This window comes from Pistacia vera, unplaced genomic scaffold (genome assembly GCF_008641045.1).
Source record: "Pistacia vera cultivar Batoury unplaced genomic scaffold, PisVer_v2 Contig119, whole genome shotgun sequence".
NCBI classification, from domain to species: Eukaryota; Viridiplantae; Streptophyta; class Magnoliopsida; order Sapindales; family Anacardiaceae; genus Pistacia; species Pistacia vera.
The window spans coordinates 1-16,228 of record NW_022195237.1 but is presented as its reverse complement, the minus strand read 5'-3'; the positions used below and the strand labels follow the sequence as shown (position 1 = coordinate 16,228).

Genomic DNA, 16,228 nt, shown 5'->3' with positions numbered 1-16,228 from the left:
ATAGCGAGCTCGAGTAAGAGATTCAAGCGTTGTATTGTAGCAATCAAGCCAAGTTTAAGTAAGTAGTTACTTGGTGTAGCTCAGTACATTTCCCCATGAAATTCCACTAACTATGAAAAGAGGCCAAAGTCACTATTACATGCAAGATATAGAATCAAATTTTCAAGATCAAGTTGTTGATCCAAAAAATTCTCTCAAAAAGTCAGTTGAACATTCTCTTTTCAGATTGTGTGTTCTGAAAGTTGTTTCAAACACAAATCAATGAAGGAATCATACATACAAGTTCCGGAAAGAGTTTTGAAAGTTCTTCCGCACCCACTTGTTACGTCCAAGAGGCTTCGATCATACCTTAGGAAGGTCCACTGGAGTCGAAACTTCACCGGGAAGGTAGTGATCATTCTCAAAACTTGTTTCAGCAGATCCTGGGGTTTAGGTTTGAGTTTTTCACAGAGTTTGCATGTTGGATGTTTTTCCGATGACTCACAGTTTTCTATCCCAAACCCATAACTAACACCATCACTTAGATCACTGGCAAGTAATCCTAATGGTGTCGATGGTGTCATTTCACTCGTCGTCGATAGTTTGTTAGCAATGGTACATGGATAGCCAATGCCTACAACGGTTAGCTAACTACTCTTTTGGCAAGTTTTTGTATTTATTTTTAATATTTTTTATCATTATATTAATCTAATTTTAAAAGTATTTTGTAAAAAATATATATATAATTTATATTTAATCATGGAGGATTTTGGTAATTAATTTATCTAAAAGCTTATTTGAATCCTAAAACTTAGAAATATCTTCTTTTTAAATCTTTCAACAAAATAAATTATAGTAAAAATAGATTAGTCCATAATCAGTTTGAAATTTGTTTCTCAGACATTTTTTTATTATTACCTTAAAAATAAATGATTATAGAGAAGTTACAACATCCCAAATTCACCTTAATGTCTCAAATATTTTAAAGAGTAAAGGACATTTTCCCACCTAAGGTTTAGCCTAAAGACAGTTTCCCACCCAAAAACTTTCAAAATGACACTTTCCCACCCACCGTTAAGATCTGTTAGTAAAATCCGTTAATTGACATAGTACATTCACTGTAAACGTGAAAATACCTTTTACTATTTGACTTAATAATTTTTTTTTCTTCCACCGCTGGCTCTACCTCTAACCTCCACCATTTACTATTCTGATTTATTTGCACCTGGCAAGGTGCAATTCAACCACCTAGCTAGGTACGATTCATTAAATTATCATCTTCTTCCTGACAAGGGTTTCGCAAGCGTCAGAAATCGTGCAAGTAATAAAGAATGAGTAAACAGATGTCGAACCCTAGAGAATTACTAGCTACCAAGTACCAAAATAAACTATCATATTACTATTTGATTAACCAAAACTTTAAGGAATGAATTAATAAAAACTAACATTTTAAAATAGATTAAAAACTAAAGAAACAAAATAAAACACTAGTTGTTATACAATATGACTAAACCTAGGGCACAGATTTCACACCAATTTAATCTTATATATTAATAAATCATGCTAACTTCGTTAAGCCTTTTCTAAAGACCAAATTCCCTAGAATTCCAATAACTTTCTCTCAAACAATTACCGGATTAACCCTTTATTACCAACCCAAGATATCTCTAAATTGAATTTAGGTCTTAAGCGATCATTAAGCTCTATGGAATTTACCACAATCACACAAATCGCGGTCTATCTGTAGCGTTCACTCAATCTATGGTTTTATTACATTAGACTAACTAGATTTCATCTCTCGATCTCAACCTAGTCCATTAAATCATTCAACTCTCATGTCTAAAAGAATTGAAGCATTAAGAACCATAATAAAACTTAGAAAAGATATGCTTAACAAAAATCAACAACAATTCATCAACACATAGTCATAAATTGAGCTACTTCTTAGCCCTAGAAAACATTATTCAATTCATAATTGTCATGAAAGAAACAAACATTGTAAAAATAATAGACATAAATTCAAGAAAAGATAAAAGAAAGCTTCTCTAATTGGTGATTCAAAGCTTCACGAATGATTGCTTTGATCTTCCAAAATTGTGGCCAGCCTTCTCTCTCCCTTCTCTCCCTCCTCCTTTAAAAATATATAAAGACATCTATTTATAGTGCTAGGGTTTTAAGAGTGTGGTTAGGACAATCCTATTCAAGTTAGGATAATGAAACTCAGATAATACTTTACACAAATTGCATAGAATTTAGACTCCAGGATCTTTGCCATGGCGAATTATTTTTTTGTTGCGATGAGCACACAATTTTGTTACTTCCCTCTTACCTCGAAACATGTTCACCATGGCAAAGATTTTATTTTCTGAGGCGACCAAAGATGTGGAAAATTTAGAATTATGACGTCTGAATAGTGCAATTTTATAAGTATAAGAATTGTAGCCCTTTGAGTTATTTTTCTAATGGTTCAAGAATTGTCCAAATCTGAGGTCTACAGCTCAAGTTATGATCAAAATACTGAAGCATGCTCTAGGTTCAAGCATGTTCTAGGATTTGCAACTCATACTCGAAATGGCATAACTTTCTCGTTTCAACTCCGATTGTTGAACCATTTGTTCTTGGTCATCAAAAATTCCATCACCAATATTAAAGGTGGGTAAGCCTGGGCCCAGGTGGTCTCAGGCCTGGGCCTCAAGGCCTGGTCCCAAATCGAGCCCAAATCCTCAAGGACCGATCTTGGGCCCATGAGTTTTATTAGAGCCTGGATCGATCCTAGGACAGATCATGGGCCCATAGGGGCTAAATGGATATTTATGTAAGGGGATTTACGTAATTTATCAGGGAGTGATTTGTAAATTTGTAATTAATTAGTAAATAAATATAAATGAATGGTTTTAATTTAAAGAGATAATTTAATTTTAGCTTCACAATGTGAAAATTTAATTTTAGCTTCACAATGTGAAAATTTAATTTGAACTAAAACAATTAAATAAATATAAATGGATGGTTATAAATTTATATGGTTTTAATTGAAAGAGAAAATTTAATTTTACCATAGTGTTCGCAATATGCAAATTTAATTTAAACTTAAACAATTAAATAAATTTGTTTTCATTCAATTATTAATTTACATCGTCAAAATTTATGTTTTTGAAGAGGTTGAGTAGTTGCTAATCTTCGGGGTGGTACTATAGTCTTCTATCTGCATGAATCCAATCCCGTAAACATGTAATGACTTCAACCATCTCATTGGTTAAAAAGCATCTTTTATCTTCAGTAATGCAGCCGCTAATTGAGAATGCTGACTCGGATGCAATTGTGGAAACTGGCACACATAAAATGTCATGTGTCATTTGGGTTACAATGGGGAATCGACTTGCATTGTGGTTCCACCATTGAAACACATGCATCTTGCGTTTCTCCTTCTTGGTCATGTAGGACATGGCCATTTGCAGATATCATTGTAGCTTATTTGGTCCATGTCTGTACGCACTAGAGCTGCTACATCCACCACCACAGGTACTAAGTTCCATATACGTCCAGATGCTCAATCCCTATTGATGAATGTCTTCATCAGTTTCCTGCTGGTCGTCTCGGATAGGTGTTCCATTATACCTATTCTGATAGAAAGAAAAAATACTTTCCAATTTTCTGTTAAATTCTATCAAATAAGAATTGTAGTCATATTCTAAATGCTAGCCTATCTCAGTAACTATACAATTAAATACGTTTAATCTAAACCTATAATCTACAATAAGACCTAATCCATATAAGAATAGAACATCTAACCAATATTTCCGTTATTTTGCTTCCATTTCTAAAACAATTGTACTTAAGTCTAGATTATATCTATGTTTAGCAAAGGTTTTATAAATTTGAAGTCAAATATCTAACGCTAAATTAGTAGTTTGATAATAAATATCACTTAATGCATTAGTAGAATTGTAAAAAACTTTAAGAAATGTATGAAAAATAATGCAAACCGTCCAATTAGAGTCATTGACGACTTCGTCCGAATAGTTCTTTCGGTTGATGAAATCTATAATTTGTCTTGCGGTTGGCATAGCTTTTTGCAACATCAAGTACATGGAGTTATAACGGACAGGCATGTCACAACATAGCTTCTTTGGTTGAACCAATAGCTCCTCTTGGCAACAATATTTGACATACTTATTCCATCTTGTATTGCTACCGACAATGAATCCGATACCCACGCGCACCCTATCAATCCTCGCATGTATAGTTTCTAAACCTGCTTTAACAATCAAATTGATGATGTGGCAAGCACATCTGTGGTGAAAAAATTTGCCTTCACCAAGCGAATCCAATTTCTTTTGAAATAAGAAAATTGATGCAGTGTTAGCAGTTACATTATCAAGCGTTAGCACCACAACTCTTTCAGATAATAAATAATCTTACAAAACTTCAATAATTGTATAATAAACAGTGTTAGCACTATGTTTAGCATATAATGGCTTAAAACCTATCAATTTTTGTTGTCAATCCCTACTATGATCTAGGTAATGTATTGTGACACTAAAAAAATATGTTTTTAATCTAGCAACCCATATGTTGGAAGTAAGTGCAATAGATATATTCTAAAAATATTCAAATTCTTTTTTAAGTTTATCACTTATTTTAGTATAAAGTTTTGTTATGTCTCTTCTACTTATACCTCTACTAACATGCTTATATTGTGGACAAAAAGCTTTTCTAATCATCTCAACAAAAAATAAATTTTCTAGAAAGAAATTGGAGAGTCTGTATCAGCTATGTATTTTGTTACTTCCTCTCGTACAATGAGTGAATTGTATTGCCAGTTTGAGAGAGTTGAGGATTGTGGATTAAAATTAAGTTGAGTTTGTATTTGCTTATCAATTCCGCTTGAAGTTGAACCATGCTGCGTTAATTAGGGTGCTTTTCCTTCCAGGTGCCACCTCATCGTAGAAGTCTTATTCTCAGCACCGATCGTAGTATGAAAAAAATTGCATGCCCCATACATCTCTTCCCCCAACCCATTTGACTTTGGCCGTTTTGATTTAGTGAAAAATTACCATACCCCAGACACGGGCCTCTTCATCGGTCTTGCAATGGTGTCGCAGCTCGCCTATGTTTGGCTGGACACAGTCCCAACTGTGTTTAGATTTTGAATTGCTACATCTGAAAATGGTGAAAATAGATCGAATTCTTCCATTTCTTGGGTTGATGGAGGAATTGAAACATAATACTCATTCGAGAATGATGATCCTCCGAATCCATAATTTGGGGAATCCGTTATGATAAAATAATAAATAACTAAAATGGATGAAATTGAATAATGAATAAATATAAATAATAAATTGAATAATAGATGGAATTGAATAATGAATAAATATAAATAATAAATTGACTAATAGATGAAATTGAAGAGAGTTTGAGAAATAACAATAGATGAAGTTGAATATGAATAAATATAAATAATAAATTCATTCTCTTTCTTCTTTTCATGCAAGTCTTCAATTTGTTTGTGTTGAAATGTTTCAATCCAATAAAAAGTTTCATGTGCATTTTAAAACACTAAACCTATAAAATACCGCATAACCATTTTTCTCAAAAAGAAAATTGTGCAAGGGGTGTTTGATATTACTATCTGGACGTTGCATGTTATAAAAAAATAAAAAAATAAAATTGGCGGATTATCAAAATCGTTAAATCCAGTAATCATACAACTGATTAAATTTTAAAGTGAATGACATTGATTAACTTAGGTATTATATAACATAAAAAATTCCCCTGAGATTTAGGAAATAATAGAAGTCCCCTCATCATTAATGAGCTATTAGTGACCCATTATAATTTATATGTTATAAGTTAGTAAATATTACCAAATTATCATCCTATCGTTTATTTTAACATCTAAAACTTAACGGCAAAAGAATTTACGTTATTTTGGAAATCTCAAGTGAATTTTTGTTAATATATCATACATCAAGGGGGCCGTTTGGATCGGGGGTATATATGATAACGAGGGTAATCTTTGTTTATTTTGTAAGATTCTGGTGTTCGGTTTGCAAGTAACCAAATATTACGGTAATCTTTTATTACAAATAGTATTTACTATTAATAATATGGGAGGTAATCTTATTACCTTGTTAGGGGGTGTTATTAAAACATTATCAGGGTAATATGATTTTTCTACCCATTTTGCCTTAATTAAAAACCATTTCAGACATAATTATCCTCAAATGTCTAGCAAATAATAATTATCTAGCCCCTCTACATTTGAGAAATTAGCTAAAACACCCCAACCACAAAAAAAGTTTAAGAGTTAATGAAATATCCCCAGCCACCCAAGACCACCGTCGGCTGTGACTCACCACCATTAGTTGTGACTCACCACTGTTGACCGCCAGCATCAGTCGTCGTAATAGTGCACGACTGGCGAGATCTTGCCGGTCGTGCACTGGTAAGGCCTTTTCCAACCATGGATCACAGATTCATGGCTGGAAACCACCAGATCTAGCGTTTCTATGGTTGTTTTATAGCCAAAGATTCACGACCATATATCTGGCCGTGAAATGGCACGGCCAAAGCTCTGGCTTTTTCACGGCCACTTCTTTGGCTATGAAATGGCCATAGATCTAGCCGTTTTTCGATCATGGATTTGTGATCTATGGCCATTTCTGGCTTTGTCGGCACATGGTCGGCCGTATATAGCCAATTGTGCGTCATTCTGTCAACTGTTGACGACGGCCAACGGTTGTGGCTGGCTGTCGACAGTGGCTTGGGGTGGGTGGAGGTGATTTTGCTACAAATTAAAGTTTTATATGACTGAGGTGTTTTAGTAAAATTTTAAATGTAGAGGGTTAAAAGAATGATTCAAAAAATAATAATAAAAAATACAATTATATTAATATTTAAAAAGGAGGATAACTTAATAATTTATATAACATACCTACCCATTTATCCTCCCAATCAAACATATTATTCACTAATTTATTGGAACAAATCAAACACATTTTCTAAACATTCTAAGTAATCTTCAAGATAATTTTTCTTTCCATTAATATAATATACACCTATAATAAAATATCATATAATCCAAACGCCCCCAAGGGGATAAATGTTATTAACTCTTAAATTTACATAAAATGTGTAAAAAAAGAAGGTAAAAAGACTAAGGTGGGTTTGGCAAATAGTAGAAAAAAGAAGGTTTTGATGGAAAAATCAAGCGACACTCGAAAAAATCGGAGAGGACTTGTTGGGCAAGAGAAAAAGTATGGTCCCGTCTTATCTTCTATAAGCAACTGAACCGTGTCAGTTACCAAGAATTATATGGGTGCAGGACAGCCACTAGAAGAAGATTCTTTTTAGAGTTTTAGCATTCAATAAACAGGTAGATGCTGTAGTAGTAGTACGTGGCGTGATGCTATTTGTTGGAGATGCTAAGGCGAAGGATATATTGTCCGACTGAGCTTTTCACTTCGCTTTTTGCAGGTGGGCCAGTTAAGAATATGGTGCTGATGTGGCAGGAAACAAAGTATTAAATCCATGCTAGCTGTATAAGGGAGCCAGGTGGGTCTATTGCCACGTGCTTATGTGGCAAGTGGCTTCACATTTAATAGGTTGTGAACAGAGGAGAGCACCACAAAAACAGACCAAGAATTTGAGTTTTCTCCTATCAGACTACAAATAAAAACCAGTTCTTTTTTATTCAATGCACTTACTATTTTTATTTATTTATTGTAATCTTTTCATCTCTTACTCACTTCATCATTGAAAAAGAAAGACGAAGTCTTATCTATTATTTGAGATAGATAAGAAAAAAATCCAAAATATTTTAATAGTGGATTGAATGTTATATTTATCAACTTTCTTATGCTCAATAGTGTTAATTAATTGAATTATTTAGATGATTTATAACTAAATGAAAGTTTTTAAATATTAATGAATTTTGATATTTAAATTAAAAAACAATTAATTGGAAGAATTGAATTATGAATGTTAGGATACAATTCGAGAAAAGAAATGAATTGGAAGAATGGAATTATGAATGTAAGGCAAGGGAAGGAAGGAAGGTGACATGGCAAAAGAAAAAAAATGGAAAAATGGAGTGACAAAATAGCACTATCTTTTTCTAGCAAAATGGGGGAATCAAGACAGCATGAAAAATCTCAAAGGCCACAAGAACTTGTGGCTCACAATTTTTTAACCTTTGCTGATGTGTCATTCCCCATATCTTTTAAACCCCTCCTTCATTTTCACCATACTTCCTCTCTCATCTTCCTCGTCTGCTCGAACCAAAAAACCAGACATTCTAATTCTAAGTAACTACAACACCACACAGGTAACACAAACATTAAGTACTGTAAAGTGAAACAAATTGCGTAGCTTTTGTATTTGTAAGGAGTACGAGAATGTCAGAAGTTAAAGACTCTGCTATAAAGCTGTTTGGTAAAACGATTTCATTGTCAGTAAAGTGTAATTATGATCATCACTTTTCTTCTGCTGCTGATGATTTTGAGGACTCTTGTGATCGCAACCTTGAAACTTCTTTACATGAAGACACCTCTAATATGGAACTACAACCCGATGATGAGGTATGAATATTATCTGTGTAACTGTTTATAATACATTGAGTTCTGTTAATTCTGTGAGCATCTCATGTTCTTATTTTCCGAGTTGAACGACACCCCATTTTTCAGAGCTTCCGTATTGTTGATGGGTTAATTTTAGTTTCTCAAGATTTCACGAGGGAACATGGACTTCAGTTTAGTTTTCAACCGCTCATATTTTCCCTTTTTTTTTTCGCCTGTAATTTGTTTATATAAATATTATGTTTGTCCACAACCACTACCTTTCTGTTTTAATTTTAGCCCTTTGGAATAATTTTCAGGGTTTTGGTTTTAAGATTTCGTCGCTTATAAATGTTTCGTAGCTGCTTTGCAGCACAGTAGCTTTCAGATATCTCTTTAAAGGAATTTATTCGTTATTATTGCGTCAAAAGTTTTGGATCAGCTAGTTATCAGAAATAAGCTCCTTTGAAATCTAAGTTGTGAAAAAAAATTAACATCTGAAACAAAAAAACTGTCAGATCAAAGCTTCTGACGAACTCAACAAAGGTTTTTGTTTGTTTTCCGTACTATAACAAATCTTCAATTTACCTAATATCTTCTTCTTCTTCTTATCACCTCTTAATTTACCGTTTAGTTGCACGGTCTCTCCATGTTCATTTGAAGGGTTGATTTAATAAAATAATTCGTTTGTAGTGTTGGATTTCTAAAATAAATTATAATTTTCCGCAATATGAATTAGAGTATATTATGTAAAATTCTGGGAATTCTCTGTTTCTAGTAAACTGGGCCTGAATTCGGTTCCTCTACTCGTCTCATTTCAGTTATAACATGAAGTCATCAATAAATCAACCTTATTTCTTAGCATAACTTTGAACAACAAAACTGTACAACAGACTGGAATCGACGATTAGACTTATGCATCAGCATGAAGTAGAATTTTCGTTCACGACAATCATTTTTCCATATTTACTCCTTATTCGAGGCTTTACATAATCTCGATGCTTCGTTGTTACTTATGAATTATGATATAGATAATAATTTATCTGATTGGAACTATTGCTCATCGAAATTTTAGGAACAGTCAGAAAAAGAAGTGACTGAGGATAAACTGGAAGATGGATCTTCTGAAAAGTTCAAAGATCCACCCACATCATCAGTCATTAGCGATAACCCCAAAACTCCCTCTGTTGACAGAGAAACTTCGTCGCTGAAAAGCTCAAAGAATGAAGAACAAAGTGAGACAAGTACTTCACAGGGAAAACCATTGAGAAAGCCGGACAAGATACTTCCATGTCCTCGATGTAACAGCATGGATACCAAATTCTGTTACTACAACAATTACAACGTCAACCAGCCCCGGCATTTCTGCAAAAACTGTCAGAGATACTGGACTGCTGGAGGAACCATGAGGAATGTGCCCGTAGGTGCTGGTCGCCGCAAGAACAAAAGCTCTTCAACTTCATATTATCGGCAAATTATGATATCAGAAGCTCTCCGTACGGTTCAGGCCAATGTCGCAAATGGAGTTCATAACCCCTCTTTCGGAAATGGTACTGTCCTTAACTTTGGATCAGATTCTCCACTCTGTGAATCTGTGGCTTCCGTATTGAGCATTTCAGATAAGAGACAGAATTGTGTTCAAAATGGGTTTAATAATAGACCTGAACAAAGAATTCATGTATCTCATGGAGGAAGAGATAATGGGGAGGATCGGTCAAGTGGATCTTCGACAACAGCTTCACATTCATCGGAAAAAGGAGGAAATTTTGGTTCACAAGAAGCAAGGACTAAGAATTATCAATGTTTTACCCCTCAATTACCTTACTTTCCAGGGCCTCCTTGGCCTTATCCATGGAACTCTCCAATGCCTCCTCCTACTTTGTACCCGTCAAGCTTTCCCGTCTCATTCTACCCAGAAACATCTTATTGGAGCCGTATAGTGCCAGAAAATTGGAATATGCCTTGTGTCTCCCCATCATCTTCTTCTCTTAGTCAATATGCCCCACACTCTACTCCTGCTAGTCTAACCTTGGGGAAACATTCAAGGGATGGAAACATAATTAATCCAGGCAACTCTTCAGAAAAAGAACCCTCAAAAGGTACCAACAATCCAGAAAGATCTGTTTTAGTCCCAAAGACTTTGCGGATTGATGATCTCAGTTAAGCTGCAAAGAGTTCAATATGGGCAGCACTTGGGATTAAGAGCGACAAGACCAACTCTGGGGAAGGTCTATTTAAGGGCTTTCAATCAAAGGGTGATGACAGAAATTTCATTAGTCCTGGCACATCAGCCGTGTTGCAGGCCAACCCTGCAGCCTTGTCACGGTCATTCAATTTCCATGAGAGCACATAATGAGCAGAGCTGAAATTTAGTACAATAAACTTACTACCTCTTGTGTGCAACTGGTAACAAATTGGAGCCACCTTTTCTCCCTTCATGTTTTATGATCACAATTGAGTAACCAACCTCAATGCAAGAATCTGTTGGGGAAGCAATCCAAATCCCAACACAGAGGAAAACAAGGGAAGTATCCTCATGTATGCATATATATATGTTTACCTTTGGAGCAATCTTTCACAAGCTCATATAGCTGCTTTGGTCGCCTGTGGAGCATAATGAACCAGATGGTTTTTGCCCAGACTTTAGATGGTTTGTTGAGCAAGTATCTTTATGTACTGTACATATCTATATATGAGAGATCGTGAGATATATAGCTAGAAACAAGAGAGATTCTTGGATGAAACAACTTCCAAATATTGTAACATAAACTTGTGAACCTTAATCAGCCACTTTTCACTACTTTTTCCCTGGAGCTTCCAATAAATAATATGGATTTAAATTTTGCTTATTCTCGATCTCAAGCACTCTACCTTAAGCAGATGATTGTTCATCGCTAGGATTCTTTGTCCAAGTATCGAACTAGCACTTGCCAGATTCTCCAGCTATAGGAAAATTAGAAATAGAGCGAAACTTTTTTTGTTTTTTTTGGTTTTTTGAAGTTGGCCCTCGCACAATAACTTTGGATGATGCAGTGCAGCAAAGGGTTGGATGGAAATAGATTTAGATGGGAGGGCAAAATGATCAAAATGGTTTTGAAAAGGAAAAAGATCGGAGATAGAGGGAAGGTAGATTCAAATAAAAGAAAAGTTAATGTAGGGCCTCATTTTAGCCGATAAACTTGGATTTATGTCACAAAAAGTCTAGCATCTTTCCCTTTCAATCCCAAAGAATCCAAACAACTCACTAAAAGGCTCAAAGACTAGAATAAGGTTTACTTTTTCTTTCTTTTTTTCCCTTCCTTTTTCTCTTTCTTCTTATACTTTTTCTTTTAGGAAGATACAGATCTTATGATACATTAAAAAGTGTTTTTATACAGTTGAAAACTTAACTCAGTTGCCAAAAACATATTGTATATATTTTTTACAGTGTTGACAAACACTTGTATTTTCCTAAAGAGTGCTTTTAAGTATTTTTGGCCCAAAAAAAAAAAAAAAAAAACCTTCTATTCAGAAACATTTTCTTAATCCAAAGCAATTTTGAACACATTCTAGATAACTTCTACCAACTACCCATGTGGTCAAAGTTGCAGACCTTTATTTTACTTTGGTCAATCAATATCTTAAAATTCTGTTCATTTAATTGTTTCAGATTTATCAACCAGAGTGAAACATTCAGGCACTTGTGTAGTTGTTATATCAGCATTAGAAGGCCACATTTTCCGCGAAAGTTTTGTTGTTCTGGGGCCCAATGCATGTGAATTTAATCGCCATAACTGCAAACTTGGCCACATTTTCTTTGTTTCCTTTTCTCTACTTTTTCTTTTTTTTTTTTTAAATGCAATATTCTGTTCTCCAATCAGAGCATCGTTATTTAAACATCACTATAAGCTACAACTATGTGGAAAGAACTTTTACGTAAAATTAAATTAACTACGGCTATGTAATTGAAGATTAATAATAAAACATTATTATTTGATCTGGCTAGTTTAATGAAACTCAAAAGATAAGATAAGAATATAAAATATACATCTATTTTTATCCTTTAAAGAAGAAAGAATAAATTTGGGGGATAGCCACGATACATCATAGTGACTCACTGGCAAGTATCAAATTCACATTCACATTCACTGCAATTGGTGGCTTTCTTTTCTCTTTAAGATTCTCATTCGAATTCGATCTGACCAGCATTCATTGTATGATGATGGACAATTATAATTTCATGTCAGATAACATTAGACTGAAATTATAGTCAACAGTAACAAATAAATCAAAANGGTATATGTGACGCCATGTTAATTCTTCTAAACCTTGTATTCTAGGCTAAACCATGCTTTACGCTATTCATCATAAATGTGCAATGCATCATTTCTATTTTCTCTGATGCTGTCGTTAGGTTCTACTTACAACTCCCACTACTCCAAGAGATAGAATGAAATCCATTGTTGAAGTATCAGAGGGATTTATCTATCTTGTAAGATCTTTTCTTTCTGAAGTTCAATTTCTTTATCGTGTTCTTTTAATTTCCACTGATCCATGTTGAATTTTGTTTCCAGGAAAGATAAACTTGTGATAATATTTTAACATCCTTTTTATATTTTGCTGGAATGATAGGTAAGCTCAGTTGGAGTTACGGGGGCACGAGCATCTGTCAGTGACAGAGTTCAAAATCTTATCCAAGAAATCAAAGAGGTTTGTTTCTGTAAATGCGTTCTCTTGTTGGTTGTTGTATCACAGCCATGTCTAGCATTCCAAATAGTCGATTGATTGTCTACCCTGTTCCATTAATGTATATATGCTGTCACTCTCATCAAAACCAGAACTACATTTTGAATTCTCACAAAAAGCTCTCTTCTTTGTGATTGGTCACATGTTTCATGGGTCCAAGGACATTATGTTCGTTTGAATCAGGGTGCTTAATGATTTAAAAATGATTTTCATTTTCCAAGCAAAAATTTGCCTCCTGTAATCAGCTTATTGCTTAAGTTATATACTTGTTTTACTTCTCTATCATAGGCATCAACTATACCAGTAGCAGTTGGCTTCGGCATATCGAAGCCCGAGCATGTGAAACAAGTAAGTGTCGAAGCATAAACCTTCATGCTTATATAATTGCTTGTTAATGCCTCCATGTATGTGTTACTCAAATATGAAATGTTGCTCCAGGTGGCGGCGTGGGGAGCTGACGGCGTGATCGTTGGGAGTGCAATGGTGAAGCTACTGGGTGAAGCGAAATCTCCAGAGGAAGGATTGAAAGAGCTTGAAAATTTCACAAAATCCTTAAAATCTGCACTGCCATGAGGACAATTTTATGGCATCAAATTAAGATTTTGGCTCTTGTTTTGAACTTCCAATATACATTTCGAATGGAATAAAGTAATTTGTATTGTCTAGTGTATGACATATTAAATTTCGTTTCTCTGAGCAAATGATTTTATTTACTTACCCATAAAATGTTACCTACGAGGAACTTGAGAATTAGTGCAACTGCTTAAGTTTCCCGCACTGCACCTTGGTGATTTCAGTTTGTCTCTTTCATTACCTCTGGAAATTGTCCCAACTTCTTAAAAGATTTTAGTTCTTGAAGGAATCGGAGAACTACCAAAACTCGAAATGTTGACTACTAAGTGCAGCAACTTTTGCCATTAACTTCAAAAACATTATCATCATCACCAGATTGGTCTCAACTTCCAGATGATATTTTGCTTTTAATCCTACAGCGGTTGACTCACCTTGATTTACTCCGTTTAAGCACCGTCTGTTCTTATTGGCATCCCATCGTGAAACAACATATTATATCATCCCAGTATAGCTTGGCTCCTTGGCTCATACTCCCTTCAAAACCAGAAGAAGGTGCAGATATAGACGGTTGCCGTTTCTTTTGTGTCGATAAGAATGAGTTTTACGTACAAAAAAAATAGTGTGGCTGAGAACTTTGGCAAGCGGCGTCGCATTGGATCATCTCACCGATGGCTCATTCTCTTAGATCAAAAGGTCAATCCTTTTCTTTTCAATCCCTTCTCATGTATCCAGATTCCTCTTCCTCTTTTCGAAACTTTTAGGGAAGTTTTGGACTATTCTGAAATTTGTACAGGTGATGGTTTTTATGAAATTCTCTTGGAAAACTCGGATTCTAATAATACGAAACGTCTGGTGGACATGAGTGAGGATGATTTGCTCTTCAATTTCATGGATGGACTCCAAAATTGAACTCAACAAGAAATACGAAGGCATAGGGCATGGGTTGTTTGGGTGTGTTAGATTTAATTTATTTTTATTTGCTCTGTTTATTTTCCTTTCATTTATATATCTGAGTCCACTAAAGCCATTGAAAATGCTTATCGGAAATGTCCATTGATAAAATCTCTAATTGAGAATAACTCCGTTTTGGTTTATAATTGTTATGACTAAGAAATCAAAAGGCTGACGTGGAGTTGCGTGAAGAAACGTGGCCTGCTTCCGTTAGAACGGTAAGCGCACGTCAGGCTTGCCAAACGCCCTGGTGCTCCCACGTGTCCGCTAACCTGCTCCAAATCGCGTGAAATCGGCTTGGAAAATGGGTAATGGGACGTAAAATCAGATTAGGTCCTGACAATCACACCAACCCAAGGATTTAGTGATGATTACGCACATTCAACTGGGTATAAGAAGAGGAAGACCCCTTCATTAAGGGAATTCGACAATTTTACATAAAAACTCTCTCTCTTGTAAACAACACATTTACTTTTTTCTAAATCTTTTGTAAGTCAGTCCGCTGTTGCGACCTGACCCACACTATCAATATCAATACAAATCAGTGGACGTAGGACTTGCTACCTTAGCATCCGAACCACTTTAAAAGCTCTTATAGCATTTATTTCGTATTGATAATCCATATTCACGTGCGTTCCTTGTCCAATCAACGTTGCTAAATCACGCATCAACAGTTTGGCGCTAGAAGGAGGGCCTGATTTAGTGTCTACCTTTCATCAGGAGAATCTTTGACCCCCTGGTCCCACAGCTACAAATGGCCCGCGCTCCAGAAGAGTCCATCCAAACACTTATAATAGCTGGAGTTCGCCCGCAATCCGACCTGGAAAGAACTGCAGGCTGAGGACGATATTTCCCTCACCAGATTCTACAACCTGGCAGAAAAGTATCTCCGAATAGAGAATTCATTGGCGGCACTCCGCCGTCGCGATCACGGCACTTCCAGCAGTATGTTTGGTTGGGGAGATAATAGGAGAGCTGATCGCAAATGAGACATTGACGATCAGCGAAAAGGGAAGAAACCCCGCTACGTACAGAAAAAGTCCTATGCTCCTGTTCCTCGTCGCGACCGCGACAGGACTCAATACACTCCGCTGAACATGTCTATATCTGCAATCCTCGACAAATCCGAGGAGGCCAGCGTGCTCGGTGAGCCCGAACCCATGAAAACCCTTGCTACGGCCAGAAACAACAAAAAATACTGCCATTACCATCGGGATAACAGGCATCACACTGATGAATGCCGAGCTCTAAAGCAGGCTATCGAAGAGCTCATCAAGAAGGGGCACTTCAAGGAATACATTGATGACTCCCCAAAAGAAAACCAAGGGGAGCGAAAGAAAAAGCGTTGTGATCGCAGCGGGTACAGCAGTGTGAACATAATTTTCGGAGGTCCGCACCTTGCGGAAAACACGCGAGGAACGCAGGAAAGGTATGCTTGCGAAGCG

The 16,228-nt window shown here is 35.6% G+C and overlaps 2 protein-coding genes across 2 annotated transcripts; both read left to right on the top strand.

The window, feature by feature from the left end:
* The first annotated feature begins 8,155 nt into the window (after nt 1-8,155).
* LOC116111408 (cyclic dof factor 2-like) lies at nt 8,156-11,383 on the top strand. The gene is made up of 2 exons (XM_031397599.1): nt 8,156-8,558; nt 9,610-11,383. The coding sequence occupies exons 1-2, from the start codon at nt 8,376-8,378 to the stop codon at nt 10,696-10,698; spliced, it is 1,272 nt and encodes a 423-aa protein (XP_031253459.1). The 5' UTR covers nt 8,156-8,375; the 3' UTR covers nt 10,699-11,383.
* A 238-nt stretch (nt 11,384-11,621) lies between these two features.
* LOC116111305 (tryptophan synthase alpha chain-like) lies at nt 11,622-13,955 on the top strand. Its single transcript, XM_031397505.1, has 5 exons — nt 11,622-11,660; nt 12,928-13,005; nt 13,146-13,223; nt 13,548-13,607; nt 13,698-13,955. Exons 1-5 carry the CDS (start codon nt 11,622-11,624, stop codon nt 13,830-13,832), a joined length of 390 nt encoding a protein of 129 aa, XP_031253365.1. The 3' UTR covers nt 13,833-13,955.
* The last annotated feature ends 2,273 nt before the right edge of the window (nt 13,956-16,228 follow it).